This window comes from Sander lucioperca, chromosome 10 (assembly GCF_008315115.2).
Source record: "Sander lucioperca isolate FBNREF2018 chromosome 10, SLUC_FBN_1.2, whole genome shotgun sequence".
Taxonomy (NCBI): Eukaryota; Metazoa; Chordata; class Actinopteri; order Perciformes; family Percidae; genus Sander; species Sander lucioperca.
The window spans coordinates 25527775-25545274 of record NC_050182.1 but is presented as its reverse complement, the minus strand read 5'-3'; the positions used below and the strand labels follow the sequence as shown (position 1 = coordinate 25545274).

At 41.0% G+C, this 17500-nt stretch overlaps 1 protein-coding gene across 4 annotated transcripts in view; it reads left to right on the top strand.

Annotated features, from left to right (window-relative positions):
• The window catches only part of LOC116049586 (threonine--tRNA ligase 1, cytoplasmic-like), a 34661-nt gene extending 18079 nt beyond the window's left edge, over positions 1-16582 (top strand). Inside the window, exons 2-19 of one of the 4 annotated variants that reach the window (XM_031299382.2) lie at positions 1144-1197; positions 2966-3141; positions 3227-3341; positions 3839-3960; positions 4400-4508; positions 5014-5078; positions 5169-5247; positions 8741-8887; positions 8998-9096; positions 10101-10270; positions 11014-11176; positions 11782-11919; positions 13066-13143; positions 13941-14041; positions 14571-14672; positions 14777-14849; positions 16095-16209; positions 16306-16582. In XM_031299382.2, the coding sequence (XP_031155242.1) occupies positions 1144-1197; positions 2966-3141; positions 3227-3341; positions 3839-3960; positions 4400-4508; positions 5014-5078; positions 5169-5247; positions 8741-8887; positions 8998-9096; positions 10101-10270; positions 11014-11176; positions 11782-11919; positions 13066-13143; positions 13941-14041; positions 14571-14672; positions 14777-14849; positions 16095-16209; positions 16306-16448 (2049 nt within the window). In that variant the 3' untranslated portion in view covers positions 16449-16582. Of the gene's footprint in view, positions 1-1143; positions 1198-1954; positions 2169-2965; positions 3142-3226; positions 3342-3838; positions 3961-4399; positions 4509-5013; positions 5079-5168; positions 5248-8740; positions 8888-8997; positions 9097-10100; positions 10271-11013; positions 11177-11781; positions 11920-13065; positions 13144-13940; positions 14042-14570; positions 14673-14776; positions 14850-16094; positions 16210-16305 lie in introns of those variants that run through there. The other 3 variants (XM_031299380.2, XR_004898441.1, XR_004898442.1) reach the window with 3 other exon arrangements.
• The last annotated feature ends 918 nt before the right edge of the window (positions 16583-17500 follow it).

Here is a 17500-nt window from a genome sequence, read left to right as displayed (position 1 = left end):
TCACAGTCAATATATGCATACTTTAAAAGCTAAATACATGTCCATATTTTTTAATCCGTTTTTATTTTGTTTTTACACAAAGCATATTACAGAATCCATAAGGCTACAATTTTTAGTGCTTTCATGGAGTTTCATTTTCCTCACATATTTAGTATATCTGTGGTTTTGTTTGTCTTTGCACCAGTGACTGTAAGCAGTCGGTGCGGTCTTAATTTAGCAGGGAGGTGATTTCCTGTTTTCTATGACTTTTTGCCTCTAGCAAAGACCTCAATTCAACATTTTCTCTCATTACCTCCTTGAGAAGACAGATTTTTTTGATTGTTGCTATACATTTGCGCACTACAATGCACACTGTTGTTGGAAAGCCACATTTCATAAATGCCATTCATTAACTTTGTGACTCTAGTGATGTCAGCTTTACACCGAGGTATTGACCATTACAGTACATGGACTGCATTTACAGAATCCACTTAATACATTGTGACATAGACTGTTTGATGACCCAGTTCCAGTGGACCAGCCATAACCTCAGTCACAACATTAACAGAATACACTAAGCAATGGCTGTACGCTTATTAGTAAATCACTTTTTTTAATTTAGTTAATATGATGTAAGGATGAATTACTTAATGCATTCATGTTGCTAAAGCATCTTTTCAGCTTCACCAGACATTCAAAGGGAAATGTTTTATTATGGCGTCTGTGCCATTATTTTACAGTAACAGTGAAACTGGTGATATTTTGTTAATTGTACAGCCAAGTCCGTTCCTTAATGTTAAATACTGATACCATTAGGCAAAACTATCAGTTCTCCTTTTTTTTTTTTTTAGGCATTTGTCTGACAAAGACCAACAGACCTCTTGCTTTAACTTGTTAATTTGCCAAACTTTGACTATGTACTTGTGTGCTTTCCATTATACTTCATGGACATGACGTGAAATAATAGCAAAGGTGGTCCCATATTTTGAGATCTATAAAAGGTTTATGCATAATTGGGTCCACCACAGTAAAATGGTCTATATGTGGCCAGTTAGTGATTGGTGAGATGAACACTTAAAGCTGTCTGAATTCAAAGTTTTCATACAATTAGATGCTTACGTGTATTTCAATATTGATAATAGATTGTTTTTCTTTACTATGTAGATGGACCATATTCTTTCCGAAAGAGGTGTAGCTCCCCCAAGTGGCAGTTCAGTGGTACGTCAGCTCTTAAGTCTTTAGATCGAACAAATCTACTACTGTGACTACAGTACTTCTGATTGCTTATTCCTCTGAAAATGGTGAAAACCAAAATACATTCACGTCCCTGGTTCAGATTTAATTGAGTTAATTAACTTGTTTAACCTGGCCATAGCAGTCCATCTGCCAGTTATTACTTGTTAAAAATTCCGATGATCAGTGCATTCAGATGTAACATTTCTAAACTTTGCAACTACAGTTTAGGTTTTCGTGAGGATAAAATATGAATTGTAAGTTAGATTTTCTTAATTTACTTAACAGATCTCAAAGACACCAATGCTTCTGGCATTAACATCTGGCTCTAAATGCAGCTGTAGTTTACAGCAGACGGCTCTTAAAGCGAAGTGCGCAGCTCCATAATGGAGCACATCGACTTTGCGGTTCAGCCTTGTTGCCTGTCGTGATGCTGTAAGTTTGTGTGAAAATACTTGCACACCAGTGGATCAGTGAACTGCAGGCGCAGTTTAGCTGATGCCCAGTGATCATTGGTGGGCTTGTGTTATGCTTCACCCATCGCCAACTCCCGAGAATGCAGAGTTTCGTAAAGATTTCAGCATATTTTAATCCTGCCAGAAGTACCTGATCTCAATGTGCATGGCTTTAGGTGTTAACGTCAAGCTATTAGCCCTCTAACAACTGCACGTGTCCCGTATGTGCAGCTCCAGTGTTGACGGGCGCTGTCATGTGGACGCCTGGGTGCGCGCACGCTGCTTCATAATAGCGTCATATGTTTACGCCCCCAACGTCACCGCTGCTGTCCTAATCTGGGTTTCCGGTGTTATGGCCGCTTGCAGAGAAGGGGGACAGTAATGTGGGATATTTGGAAATGACCGCGTGTGTTTAGGATGGCGATGACACAGCTGTTTCGAGTGGTTATCTGTCGGTCGGCAGCTCGTGCTACGCTTTGCGTGCACAGGAGGTACAGCAAGGTGCGCGAGCTTATTATTACTGCCGGACAGAAACTACAGCTAACGTTAGCTAACAGTACAGTTTGTGTTATGTCAGTGTTGAGAGGTAGAGGTTGTTCTTGGTGCTTGACAAATGTGTGAAGCTGTTTTGTGCTGTGCTAAACCTTATTTATTTTTAGTTCTAGAGCTATCTCAGTTTCAGTTGTATGGGACATGGTTTGGCACTTGTTTTTTGGATATACCTGTAATGTAGTTACTTACTGTAACGTTACAGTGTTTCATATGAGTGACATAGACCCCACCATTCTCCTTCCTCTCATTTAGCTCCCATGTGGTTCCCTAAAAAAGAAAGAAAACTAGTCACAATATTTTTTTAATGAATACCTCGAAATTGATAATTTGGGGTATGTCTGTCAGTATTTCATATACAATTTAATGTAAACTATGAGTGAGTGATAAAATAAGTGAGAAGAAAATTATCAAGGTAATAGATACTTTAACTAAAGAATGAGGTACCACTTCCCCATAATGCAGCCATCAAGCTGAGGAAAAGACAAAATTGAAGCTTTATCACATATTGTTTCATCACACTATTGCTATTAGTGTATCAATACACACTCTTTATTAGGTACACAGAGTTAAAACTAATGCAGTCTAATACAACAGCCCAGAAGTAAATCAAACCTTCATGAATGTCACCATGTCCAGTTTTAAAAAAAAAAAAAAGGTTTATAGAGGTGTTTATTTAACTTCATGGTTGCATTGCACTCTCTTCAGCCCTTTTCATCTTGATCTACGTCTTTCCTGTTCGTCTTCAGGTGTGCCCAGCTTCATCTGAGCGACTGCGAGTCTTTGAGTCCTTTAGGGAAAAACATAGCAATAAGAGGAGAACTGATGTTCCAGAAACTCGTCTCAGTATCCAACTGGCTGACGGCCGGACAGTAAAGGGAACAGCTGGTGTCACCACACCTCTCTTTGTTGCTCAGAGTGTCCGGTAAATTCATTTTACAGAAATGTGTTCTGTTATTATTTTTGTTCTTACTTAAGTGATATAACAGGGTTGTCATCTCTGCTTGCAGTGTGAAAGGTGCGCTGGTCAGTAAAGTGAATGGAGAGTTGTGGGAGCTTGGACGGCCCCTAGAGGCAGACTGCGAACTACAACTTCTGGGGTTTGACACAGTTGAGGGAAGACAGGTGATCATACTTTTGTTTTTTTCACACTTGTTTTTTGCTTTTGTGTTGTTTCAATTTATTTGTAATTGATTGTGTCACATTTCTTCTCTCAGTCTCCCTTCCTTGACTTCAGTGGGAAATGCCCTGAAGTCAAGGAAGGATATATCAGTTAGAAGGAAACATAAGGCAGTAAAAGACAAAAATTGTCATCAAGAGATTACAAATAACCTTAAAAAGTCACATAACATAGTTCATATTGTTAGTCATGTTTTAAATATTGCTGGAACAAGTAATTCAAGGATAAGAGTGTCTTTAGGTCTTTTGTAAAGGATGGTTCTGTTTTTCTAAGGCTAGATAGTTAATTGGGCTCTGAAGATCATTTCCTTAGTATTAAGAGTATTTCACTAGCTGTTATTTGGTATGTTTTCAGGTCAGTTGGGGACATTTGTTATACAAAAAGACTGTTCAAAACACACTTTAGATCTCTACAAATACTCTTTACCACCCTCCCTGTCTAGGCGGCATGGAGGACAGGAGCATGCGTCCTGGGCGGAGTGTTGGAGAAGGTATTTGGTGCAGAGGTGTGCAGAGAAGGAGTGTCAGAGCTCGGGCTTTACTGCGACCATCTGCTGGACAACAGGTGAGATTTTCATGTAACTGTCTCTGATACAGGACTCCAGGTGCAATCTGTTCTGCAAACAAGATCAGGTGTGTGCTTTTAGCCACAATGTAGTCTGCAAAATCTATCAATGTGGTCTTGTGTGGACCATTTGCACTTGTAGAGTGCTTTAAGAATTACTGACCTACACAACAAAATAGACTTTCTTTAATATTTTGGGGCTTCTCTTCCCTGCCTTAGGTGGCTTCTTCACATGTATACATCCGTGTTAACAATATCATTTTTCTTATATCTATACATTATTTAGCGCTGCTATAATGACCCCTTTTCCAGTACAGGGATTATTAAATGTTTATTTCACATAATCTTTACAGAGCCACTGACCTCTTTTCCTTTCACTTACTGCCGCAGATTTTTCGGCTTTCAATGTTTTACCTGAATATTTCCTCTCCACATGCAGTGCCTTGCCTCTGAGTGATGTTGAGGACAGATTTAAACAGGCGGCAGCCCTCAAACTTCCTCTGTCCAGACTGGAGCTGAATACAGAAGAGGTCCAAGAGCTCTTCCAGGTCAGATATACTAATGTCTTTTGTTTTCTGTTATTAATGTTAATACTTACAGCTGTGCTTTCCTTTCAATTATATGTTATTTGGCAGATAAATCTTAACGTAGGCTTGGTGAACCTTTTCTACCTGGGCACAGTACTCTTTGTAACTCACAGTGAGTCAAAGTATTAACAGAATAATATATTATTGCAATGAATAAACATTGTTAGTTTGCTCTTGTGCTATTTGTTATTGCAGGTCATTATTCTGCCATGGTGAACTGCTCTGGTCATGTTGCAGCTTGTGTAACTGAGTGTTTATTTAAATGTTACCTTTGATAACATAGAGCCATGATATTACTTACTGTTTTGGAGTGGCTCCTGTTTATGGTGTGCCGGTGATTTTTTTTCTACTGTCCCTCCCCGTGTTTACTTACTGAGGTCAGGCCCCTTCCTATTGTCCCACTGTCCATATTGATTGATATACTGTATATGAATTTTCTGTATTTTGTGGGGTGTACTTCTTATAGAACAGTAAGCTAAGAATGCAGCTTGTTGAGGAGCAGATGAATGGCCCCACCATCACAGTATACAGGTATTAATATATACACACACACACACACACACACACACACACATCCCTGACTTTCACCTAAACATTTTTCATGCTTTCTGTGTGGATCAGGTGTGGAGACAGTATAGCGGTCTGCGACAGCCCCCTCCTCCCACACACTGGCCTCCTCAAGGTCTTCAAGACAATCCAGGTGTGTGTGTGTGTGTGTGTGTGTGTGTGTGTGTGTGTGTGCGCTCTGCTTGCTTCTTTGTAGTTTTATGTACTCTTGACTATTCTCTCATTTTTGTTAACTTGAATCTTTGTTGCACAACTGCTCCCAAATTTGCCTTGTACATTAGCTCTTTTATTCCTTTTCATCTTACGGATTGATAAAATCATGCATTATTTTATTTATTCAATTTCATCAGGTTTAAAATCTAGAGCCCTGGCTTCACAATTGTTTTTTTTTTTTTTACTATTTTCCCCCATATTGAGCCATTTTGTAATGTTATTCATATGGGGCAAATACATAATATTTTCCTAGTTCCACTAGGGTTATTGCTGCTGTATTATGGACACACAGTGTTGTTGCTAAATATTGATATATGCATTTAGTATATGGAAAATAATTAAAAAAAAAAAATGACTGAAGTATGTTAAAAGATTTAACTCTGTGAAAGTGGAAAATAATAATTTATAATTCTATGGCAGTTTTGCGACGCAAACATTTTTGTCCTCTAAGGACATCAGAGCAGGGCTGTAGTACTTGAGTCCGGACTCAAGACGTTTTTCTATTGTCTCAGAATTGTCTTGGACTCGTTGGTATTTGGTATCCGAAAATGGACGTTAGAGGGAACTGAAACATGGCCGCACGGGACGCTAGTCAACACTACACTTAGCAGCAGCTAACGTTAGCCTACTGTTAGCTAGCAGCTGGAGTAAACACGGTTAAAATGCTGACAGCTAAACGGTGTAAAAGTGTGACTGTCTTTCACTGGAGAGGATTCTAACACCAGACTGTAGCTGCCGTTGTCTGAAAAACACAGACTCAGCCTCGTGGTGCATTCCAAGTTATTGTTAAATACCCTTTTCCCATCCAGTGGTTGTTTACGCCGTTTTGTGCTCCCTTTTTTTTTTTTTTTTTTTTTTTAAAAGATGCTTTTTTTTATTGTTTATTTTTGAACAGACAAATACAATTGAACAAGGTGCTTGTTTTTTTTACACACACACACACACACACACACGTACGTATGTATTTGATACACTGCCGATTTTGCAGGTTTTCCCACTTACAAAGCATGTAGAGGTCTGTAATTTTTATCATAGGTACACTTCAACTGTGAGTGACGGAATCTTAAACAAAAACCCAGAAAATCACGTTGTATGATTTTTAAGTAATTCATTTGCATTTTATTGCATGACATAAGTATTTGATACATCAGAAAAGCAGAACTTAATATTTGGTACAGAAACCTTTGTTTGCAATTACAGAGATCATACGTTTCCTGTAGTTCTTGACCAGGTTTGCACACACTGCAGCAGAGATTTTGGCCCACTCCTCCATACAGACCTTCTCCAGATCCTTCAGGTTTCGGGGCTGTCGCTGGACAATACGGACTTTCAGCTCCCTACAAAGATTTTCTATTGGGTCCAGGTCTGGAGACTGGCTAGGCCACTCCAGGACCTTGAGATGCTTCTTACGGAGCCACTCCTTAGTTGCCCTGGCTGTGTGTTTCGGGTCGTTGTCATGCTGGAAGACCCAGCTACGACCCATCTTCTATGCTCTTACTGAGGGAAGGAGGTTGTTGGCCAAGATCTCGCGATACATGGCCCCATCCATCCTCCCCTCAATACGGTGCAGTCGTCCTGTCCCCTTTGCAGAATAGCATCCCCAAAGAATGATGTTTCCACCTCCATGCTTCACGGTTGGGATGGTGTTCTTAGGGTTGTACTCATCCTTCTTCTTCCTCCAAACACGGCAAGGGGGACCTTGCGTGCGCTGCAGGATTTTAATCCATGACGGCGTAGTGTGTTACTAATGGTTTTCTTTGAGACTGTGGTCCCAGCTCTCTTCAGGTCATTGACCAGGTCCTGCTGTGTAGTTCTGGGCTGATCCCTCACCTTCCTCATGATCATTGATGCCCCACGAGGTGAGATCTTGCATGGAGCCCCAGACCGAGGGAGATTGACCATCATCTTGAACTTCTTCCATTTTCTAATAATTGCGCCAACAATTGTTGCCTTCTCACCAAGCTGCTTGCCTATTGTCCTGTAGCCCATCCCAGCCTTGTGCAGGTCTACAATTTTATCCCTGATGTCCTTACACAGCTCTCTGGTCTTGGCCATTGTGGAGAGGTTGGAGTCTGTTTGATTGAGTGTGTGGACAGGTGTCTTTTTATACAGGTAACGAGTTCAAACAGGTGCAGTTAATACTAGAAAAACTAACAGGTCTATGAGAGCTGGAATTCTTACTGATTGGTAGGTGATCAAATACTTATGTCATGCAATAAAATGCAAATTAATTATTTAAAAATCATACAATGTGATTTTCTGGATTTTTGTTTCCGTCTCTCACAGTTGAAGTGTACCTATGATAAAAATTACAGACCTCTACATGCTTTGTAAGTGGGAAAACCTGCAAAATTGGCAGTGTATCAAATACTTGTTCTCCCCACAGTATATGTATATAAATCTTTCGGTTCGGGCACTGTTTTGAAAGTATCGTATCATGTTGATAAGAGCATTAAAATGAGAAAAAATAATGGGACAAAAAGAAATCGAGGAACATTTAGAATAGAGAAAAATGTGCGATTAATTGCGAGTTAACTATGACATTAATGCGATTAAATATTTTAATCGTTTGACAGCACTAATAAAGCGTGTTTGTTCAGAAAACGGGTGTTTTTTTAATTAAAAAACGGGCATTGGCATTGGTCCCCTGGTATATGCCTGGCTGTGTCATATACCTCAATCATCAGGCATCAATCCTTTTCATTTTGGCCACAGACATAATGTCAGTGAGCACTTTGTACTCTTGTGATTCTTTTAAGACAAGTATTAAGTTCAAGAATGGCAACATGTCAGTTTTTTTAGTGACACCTGTGTTGCTTGTTATTTGTTACATTTTCCATTAGCAGTCCAGAATGTTCTTGTTACACCAGAATAAAAAGACTGAACATCTAAAATGTGAAGTTGCACTTTAGCCTTTTGTGACTTAAGTGAAATTGTTATACTTAAATAAAATATGGCCTAATTTGATCCTATAGTGTTGTACTCTGCATTTGCTTTTTTGTCATTACAAATAATAATAGTCTATGGTAAAAAAATAAAAAGTTGTATTAGGAACCATTTGGCACAGTTCCCTGTGGGACACATGCTGGGCAAATAGAATTTTCCTCGTCTTTATTGATGCAGGGAGAGGGAGGAGTTTCCATACTGGTCTGCCACAGGATGGCTTGGATTCCATGGCAGCCAGGCTGGAAATATCAGCAGCAGGATGTTGTTTGTCAGAGGCCAGTTTCCTGTTCTCAGCCCTTACAAACACACTGCCATCCATCAGACGTTCTGTCACTCATCAGTTTACCCTCCCTTTTCTAGCTGACCCTCGCTTCCCCTTTCTCTTTTGTCACCTCTTTGTTCACTCATTATTGTGTCTCTCCCTCTTCTCCCCAACCTCTCCTCACTCTGCATCTGTAACATCCCAGCTGTCACCCGTGACTCTGGCCAATCAGACAGAGTCCTCAGGTTTGATGCGTCTTTTAGGTGTAGCCTTTCCAGGAGAGAAGGACAAGGAGGAGTGGGAGAGGGAGCAGGAGGAGGCAAGGAGAAGGGACCACAGACGCATCGGGACGGTAAGATGAAATCTAAATTAGAAAAGGTGCATAAAATGGAATCAAATAAAGCAAATGTTTTAAGAAGTGTTTTCTGGTCATAAATGCTATGTGTTCATGTTTTTGCTTAGGACCAGGAGTTGTTCTTCTTTAATGATGTAAGTCCAGGCAGCTGCTTTTTCCTGCCTAAAGGAGCATACATCTACAACACCCTCACTGACTTTATTAAGGTGAACATACACTCTATTCACAGTCACTGACTCCATGTAATTGGCCTGCAATACTCTGACTTTACAACTGATTCTATATAAGAGCATTTTACAAGAGAACTATAAGAACTAAAAAAAAAAAAAAAAAAAAGTCATAGGCCTATTTGATTATTTATATTTCAAGCCTTCAGTTATAGAACTATTCCATTCATATTCCCATTTTGCTTCAGATCACAGGACAGAAAGTATTGTTGCCTGTAACCTCTTGTGGTGTTCTGCAAATTTTGCAAAAGAAATCGGTGCTAAAGACCTTTTTTAGTTGCGCAGAATAGATTAAGACATACAAATGGAACCTCAAACAGAAACACCACTCTAATGGCCATATAGACACAAGTTTGTTTGTTTTTATTAAGATAGAGAGGGCTTACAAATTATGAAATAGTATAAGTGTAGTATAGCTTTTGGTGTGGAAGGATGAAACCAGATTTCAGTAGTATAGAGTTGTTACTGTAGAATGACTATGGTATTACTGTGTAACCCAATATTCTGTATTTTGACTGGCCATCCCAGACACAAATTATATATTTTTATAACTTTACCTGCACCCTCTGTTGCATTGAATCTGCAGCAACAACTTAAAATGAACTGAAACTTTATAACCCTGTTTAGCACTTATGCAACTAAAGCTGAAATACCCCACGTCTTAATTTAATTATGCAAACTCCAACTTTGACCTTAGTTGGGTTTAGGTAATCAGAAAATGCTGTTTACTTTATTTAGAATGTTTCCTTCATTGGGTTAAAACTGTAATGTCCATGTTAACATCTCTCACGCACACACAAACATGTACATGCATTAACATAACAATACATAAAGCTGTGTCGATTGGACGATATACGTGTTCATATCAACCGTCAGGATATTGCTCTTGTTAGCCTTCAGTTATTGCACTGTTGTGACAGTCTGCCCCCGTCCTGCACTCATTGTCACACACACACACATCCTTCCTTCTTAACGTCTTGTAGAGTGAATACCGAAGGCGAGGATTCAATGAGGTCGTGACTCCAACCCTGTACAGCACTGCGTTATGGGAGCGCTCGGGCCACTGGGAACACTACAGCGAGAACATGTTCACTGTGACATCAGTGGGCTCTCAGACCTACGCACTCAAACCCATGAACTGTCCTGCGCACTGGTAAACGCACGCACACAGACACGCACATGCACACATTTGGAGGATGGATACCCGACGGGCCGGGCTGGGTTCGGACAGATATTTAGAAATGATGTTCAGATTCGGCTCGGGCTCGGTCACATCAGCGCGATAAGGCATTTGTTGTAAAATGGTGCTGTGGCTCCTTTTTAAGAGAGCTGTGTGTGCACGCACGTGCAGAAGAGAGATAGAGAAAGAGGAAGCAGACGTGTTGTAGATGCGACCGGAGTAGAGTTGGTGGTTTAAGTTTTGTACACAGTGTGTGCGGTGTCCGAAATAAACCCCAGACTGAAAGCCAAGTTCATTCATTTGCTCACCAGAAACAGGAGTCGGCCCTGGAGGTAACGAGTCTCCCCTGGTTTTCTGATCACGGTCGGAAAAGAAGCAATCAGGAAAGGTTAACACATTTTAAATTTAAAACCGCTTATTAACGTGCGCTTGTTGACCCGTGTGCATTGATACTCATCTGTTGACATTTCCGAATGCCTTCTAGTTGCTTAATAAATGTGGGCTTTCCACACAAACAAACGTACATGTGTCATTAGTATGAGAAAAAAATTAGATTTTAACTGTGTTTGCCTCGGGCCGGGCTCGGACATAAATATCTTAATGCCTGTCAGACGCGGGCCGGGCTGGGACAGAAAAATCGGCCCGATCCGCACTCTACACACATTCTTGTACTCCAGTGTCTTAATAGAGACTTAACCTCACTCTCCTGTGTTTAGTCTTATGTTTGAGCAGCGTGTTCGCTCGTGGAGGGAGCTTCCTCTGCGATGGGCCGACTTTGGGGCGCTGCATCGAAATGAGCTCTCCGGAGCGCTGGGAGGTCTCACTCGTGTTCGAAGGTTCTGCCAGGACGATGCTCACATCTTCTGCACACCTGAGCAGGTACACATAACACATACAAACATGCATACCAAAATGTTTTGTTGCAGATTTAAGTAAGTGTGGTAGAACTTGAATGGGACACATGTGGGACCATATTACAGTGATTAGATGGGCTGTACAAATAACTCCAGAGACATTCCAGGAGGCCTCTGCCTGCATGAATGAAGGTCTTTGTCCTGCTCAAACATTACACCTCCATATGTGCATCACTCTGGCTGTACGGTCTCTATAATCCTGATCCCCTAAATAGAGCACTGGAAAGTGATACCATGATACCGATTGCATTCTTCCAGACCTTCTGTTGGCATTCTGTTAATTTACAGACATCATAGTCACAAGATAATCATCACTCTGTTAGCTGCTGAAATACTGATTCAATCTCTGGAGGCTTTACAGTAAATACTGTGTGTGTGTGTATGTATGTGTGTGTGTGTGTGTGTGTGTGTGTATATATATATATATATATATATATATATATATATATATATATATATATATATATATATATATATATATATATATATATATATATAACTTCCCTTTCTTTAGTCTCTTAATTTACATAATTATGTCCTTATTGCCCTTGTCTTCAACTTTCTTTCAAGCTGGAAGAAGAGATTGTGGCATGTTTGGATTTTGTGAAGAGTGTGTATCAAGTTTTTGGGTTTTCCTTCCACTGCCTCCTGTCTACACGTCCTACACCATGCCTCGGGGAGCCTGAACAATGGGATAATGCTGAGCAGGTAAACGCACATTCGCATTTCACACACATGCACACACTTTATCATATTGTGCTATGCCAAAATCATACCTAGTCCTAGATAGGCTCGATACTGGTGCTTAAACGACTTTTAAAACGATGTCGGTGTCTAGACAGTGCCTGAAGCTATAAAAGAGCACAAAACGACCGTCTGCGACATTAAAATAGCTGGTTTACTGCTAAGGCCATATGGTAAAATTCAACCCACCTTACAACAAGCCATTTCTGAGCATTTTTTGCTCCTATCACATTGTTACTCACTGTGGGCTCAAAGAATTTAATTAATCCGACAAACAATACGTTTTTTTCAGCTTCTTTCTGTGTTTTTTCTTTGGCAATCTTTTAAACAAAACATGCTTTTTTAAACCCGCCAGCGGTATTTGGTAGGTGGTAGGTAGGGTTAAATAATACATTTCAAAATGTAATAATAACTTATTTTGTTATTACTGTTACACGTCCCGGTGTTGCAGTCCTTTTCTAGTGAAATGCAGCCACACTTTAGACCGTTTAGTCAGCTACTAGCTAATAGTAGACTAACGTTACCTGCTGCAAGTGAAAAGTTCACTAGAGTCATGTGCAGTGATGCTTCTGTTGCCTGTGATGTCCATTTCAGAGCACCGGAGGGCAGGGCAGGCATTTAAGTGGCACCAAAATGTGCGTGCCATTCGGTCCGGTAGATACCGGCCATTTGGTTTCGGTACCTAGTCCTAGACAGGTCCAGCTGTTCAAATCTGTATGCACTGTATTTTGGACCCAGTTTATCACTGCAATAGGAAAAACTCTTGAAATGAAATACAATGATGTGGTGTAATGATTTCCACAATCAGTTATACGACAGTTGTACTTTTCCTATAGAAACTCGCTCCGCGTCGGGTTGCTGGGTAGATGTATATCTCTAAATCCCCACGGATGCCTTTTAAATAGGCCCAGTGGCACTTTAAGCTGAATGAATTGAGTGTAATTGAACATTATGGTTCCTCGCTCTCACAGCCATACGCACGCACGCACGCACGCACGCACACACACACACACACCATGACCAACCAACATGGTGGTGCATTAATGTTCTTACATTAACTTCTATGCCTACTTACTGTGTGTGTGTGTGTGTGTGTGTGTGTGTGTGTAGCAGTTGGAGAGGAGTCTGCAGCACTTTGGTGAACGTTGGGAGTTGAACCCAGGAGACGGAGCCTTCTATGGACCAAAGGTCAGTGGAAAGGGCGACATGCAGTAAAGGAAACTGATTTCCACACACAAGTGTAAATATTGTTTATCATAGTATCTGCTAACAGCAGCCAAAACATATTTGGTTTTGATGCTAAGCTAATCTGCTAGTGGCAGCTGATTTAATAGACAGACATGAGGGTGATCAATCTTCTCATCTAACTCTCAGGAAGAAAACCCTATTTCCCAAGTTCCCAAAAATGGTGTATAGATTTTCCATCTTCAATCCAATCTAACGGATTCTTGCAGATTAGAGAGCGACACGGATGTCTTTGTTTTCCTTTTGGCACTGCAAAGAGACATTTTGGAGCATTAAATGATACAGATCACACCACAGGAACCCCTAAAACACAGAAATGTGTGATGATTGTTCATAGAAAATGTATAGCTACTTGCGTTTTATGAAAACAGAAATTGGCTTAACTTTTGAATGACCTTGGTCTTCTTTGAGGCAATTTCATTATCACTTTTACTCGTGCAAGTCAGTAAGCAACAAGAGGAAGTCAGCTTCAGGCAGATGTTATGTGATCGAGCTCATGTAGAGGCACAGAGAGTGGAGGTAGGTCAAGTCAGCGTGGGGTTAGATACACACTGACACGCTCCATGTAACAAACAAACATTCCTCACAGTCATCTAGCTAGGGTGTGCTAGCCACAATTAGCTAGATCAGCTTCTCTTGGAAACCCATCTGTTACCACTTCTGTCCACAAAAATGCAGTTTGTCATCACAACAGAAAAGTGAAGCCTGATGCTAACACACTCCTACATGTTTCTTCATAGATTGACATCCAGATCAAAGATGCTATTGGCAGACAACACCAGTGTGCCACAATCCAGTTGGACTTCCAGCTGCCGATCAGATTTGATCTTCAGTATGTCGGGTGAGTCAGTCATAAATTTCTGTATTTGGCTTGAAATCTTAAACATTCCTAAATGTGTAGTTATTTAAATCTGCACGCTGGCACGTTTGTAACATATTCTTCACTTTTGAACCCACATGCTTGCTGTATAGGATGTCCTGTAATTGCTCAAGTTAAAATGGCAGAAGTCTAACTTCATAGGGACCTAATTTGATCACGAAAGATGAGTCCTTTTATTGAATTTATCAATTTAGGCCAACGTTTTCCCTGTTTCTGTCTTAAGTGGCTTTTGCCTCTTATTAGTCTGCCCTTCTTCCCTCATGGTCTCCTTTTACCAAAGTGGATTACCAAAAGAATTTTGCCAGAAAGGGCCCGGCCCTTTGCTTTGCAACATTGATTAATAATCGGAGAGATACTAAAGGAAAGCTGCTACAGTATAAATGCTGTGGCAAGAAGTCAGGTTTACGTCATCTGACATTATATATATCATCATATCACCCAACCCTCACTCTATGGTTAACCGTCTTTTCCTTCTTTTTACCTTTGTCAGTCGGGACGGACAGTTGCACAGGCCAGTGATGATCCACAGGGCAGTGCTGGGATCATTGGAGAGAATGATCGCTATACTGGCTGAAAACTTTGGAGGGAAATGGTGAGAAGACATTAATAATCACGTGGAGTCAGATGCATTTTATTAGGCTGTTATGATGCAGTCACTGTAACCAAACCCATCACCTCTCCTTTTACCTCACCCAGGCCACTGTGGTTGTCCCCAGCGCAGGTCATGGTAATTCCTGTTGGGGGCAACAGTGAGTCATACAGCAAACAGGTCAGTCTCATGATTTCTTTCTGTCATTATTAAAGGTGCAATATGTAATACTGACAGCTAGTTTTTCAAATAGTTACTGCAGTAGAAATTGAAAATACTGGAGAGAGTCGTCTCCCCCCACCCCCTCCTCCCCAGACTCGAAGTTCATGGAGGTTGATACCGCAGCATCCACAACAATGTTGCTAGACGCTTGTCTCACATAGCCAGACATTGCTTCACAGCACAGCGGAGTAGCTAACGTTAGATGCTGGCTATATTGACAGTCATAAAAGCCCGTGCTCATGCGGAGCTCTGTACCCAACTGACAGACACACTTTTTCTGCTTAGAATTAGGAAGGAACTGCTAAAAATAACACTACCTTGCCGTCCTCTCCACCCGACTGAACACACTTTATTGGCTTAGAATTACGGCAACAATCGCTAAACACACTGCAAACTCATGGTCCTCTCTTCCCGATTTACAGCCCCCCTCTCTTGTCTAAAATAACTCACCGTTGTTGGCTACGGCCGCTGAACAGGCTACATGTTGTAAACAGCCGTGGCCCGCTTGCCTGGTCCTCTGGTAATGTTAGCAGTTAGCTAACTTACTTAGCTAACTTACTAGCTAGATTCTACCACCATTCTAACCGCTCTACGACTGAGCCACAGCTGCCCCGAACGTTGAAATGACATAAAATGCCCGTCCCTTGTAGCCGTGATAAATTAGCCTGAAGCTAATTATTACCTGTTCAGGAAGAAATTAGCCAACTCGGCGTCCTTTTGGGCTCTAAGCTGTCTCCATCTTTCAAATACATCTCCAATATTTACCCAGGGTTTGTTACGTCTCTGGTCACACAACTGATAGAAACATGCCAGGTTTTTTTTAGGTCAGGTAGAATTTATCTCTATTGATCCTGTTCATTTGTTTGCTGCTTTCATGGCTGTACTAACGTTACAGCTGTAGCGCGCTTGGTTGTGTTTACAGGTATATCTGGCAACCCAGCCTGGCTGTCAATGTGGGCAGTTGTTAACAACACACAGGCCAAAACACAATGGAAATTTCAAGAGAAAATACTGGCATTAGCATTGTTGTCAGAAAAGATAGTATTTCAACTTAGCGTGTTTCCTTAACATCTGATAACGCATTGGGGTCATTTTGGGATTTATTACAGTAACTATATTACATATTGGACCTTTAAGTTGCCTGTTATTTTTAGAACAACAGTACAAATACAATCTTAAAAGAAGTGCCTCTCTTCTCTTAAGGTGGTCCGGCAGTTCTGTGAAGCTGGCTTCATGGCAGATTTGAATGATGATCAGGGAGCAACCTTAAATAAGAAGATTCGCTCTGCTCAGCTGGCCCAGTACAACTACATATTTGGTAAAGATGAATAATAGGATGAAAACTGTGGCTACTTAATATATTCATTGCTACTGATGTTAAATGTTAACATTTTATTTTTGTGTTTTTGTCCAGTGGTGGGGGATAAGGAGAGTGAGAGTGGAACAGTAAATGTGAGGAGCAGAGGGGGTAAACAGCTTGGGAGGAGGCCAACAGAGGAGGTGCTGACATCCCTCACCCAGCTACGAGACACCAGGAGCAACCTAGATGAGTTTTAATGGAAAAAGTCCTGGAAATAATGAGTCACTGATGTAATAAATGTTTGTTTTACATGTTCAAGCTGTTATACCTTGGCTTTGTCTGAAGAAATGGCTGCTAAAATTTGTAATTAAAGTATATAAAAGATTCCTTACTTGTTGGTTTGTGCATTAATGACATCCGCTGATAAATCTGTGAAAAAGTACAGAGAGGAGCTTTAAGGCTATATTAAGATCACAATCAGTCTCATATTGGCAATAAGCTACAGTTGCAGTTTGTTAGCTAGAATCCAATAAATATGCGAACCTCCCTCTTACGTAAGTGTGTGTCATGATATCAGAATAGAAAACCAGACATACCTTTAAAAGACTGGAAGAAAGGGAGGATACGAGGGGGGATTTGGCTAAAATAGGAGAGGGAGCAGCAGTGTCAGAGCTGTGTGTTTTCATGTGTGTTTAGTGGAAACAGCCAAGTCAAGGTAAAGGTCAAAAAGATTGGACGTTTTTCCTTTTAATTGAGAGAGGGCAGCAGGATGGAAAAGACATCAGTCACAACAGTGACAGAGGGCGAGATGGTACTCAGAGTCTGGGTCAACTGGACAAAAGCAGCCCCTTCAACAAAGCTGGTTGTGAAACCAGTGGAGGGGATTATGTTTTTAGTTCTTCTGGAGATCATTTAGTGGGCCAGAGGGGAAAGGTGGTGCTGTAAGTCAGACACAGGTCACCTCAGATTGGGGAAAAAGGTCTTCAACAAGCTCAGATTGGGCCGAAACAAAGTCAATGGCGTTCATGTTTCAAGCGCACACATGTAATAGAACATGTAAGAAATGCCTCTAAATTCCTCTCTATTTCTTTACAGGGGGTAGTGCTAAGTGGTGGAATCACAGAAGGCCATCAAAAGACCTGAGGCCCAACAGTATGGTGTTAAAGGGTCAGTTCACCCTTAAAGAAAATTCTCGTGTAGCTTATTGAGGCATGCAGGTAATTTCATGCCTCTGCGCTGGCGCCAGCCGTGGCTGGCTGCATTATGTTTTTGGGTTGTCCGTCCGTCCCTTTCCTGGAACGTGAGATCT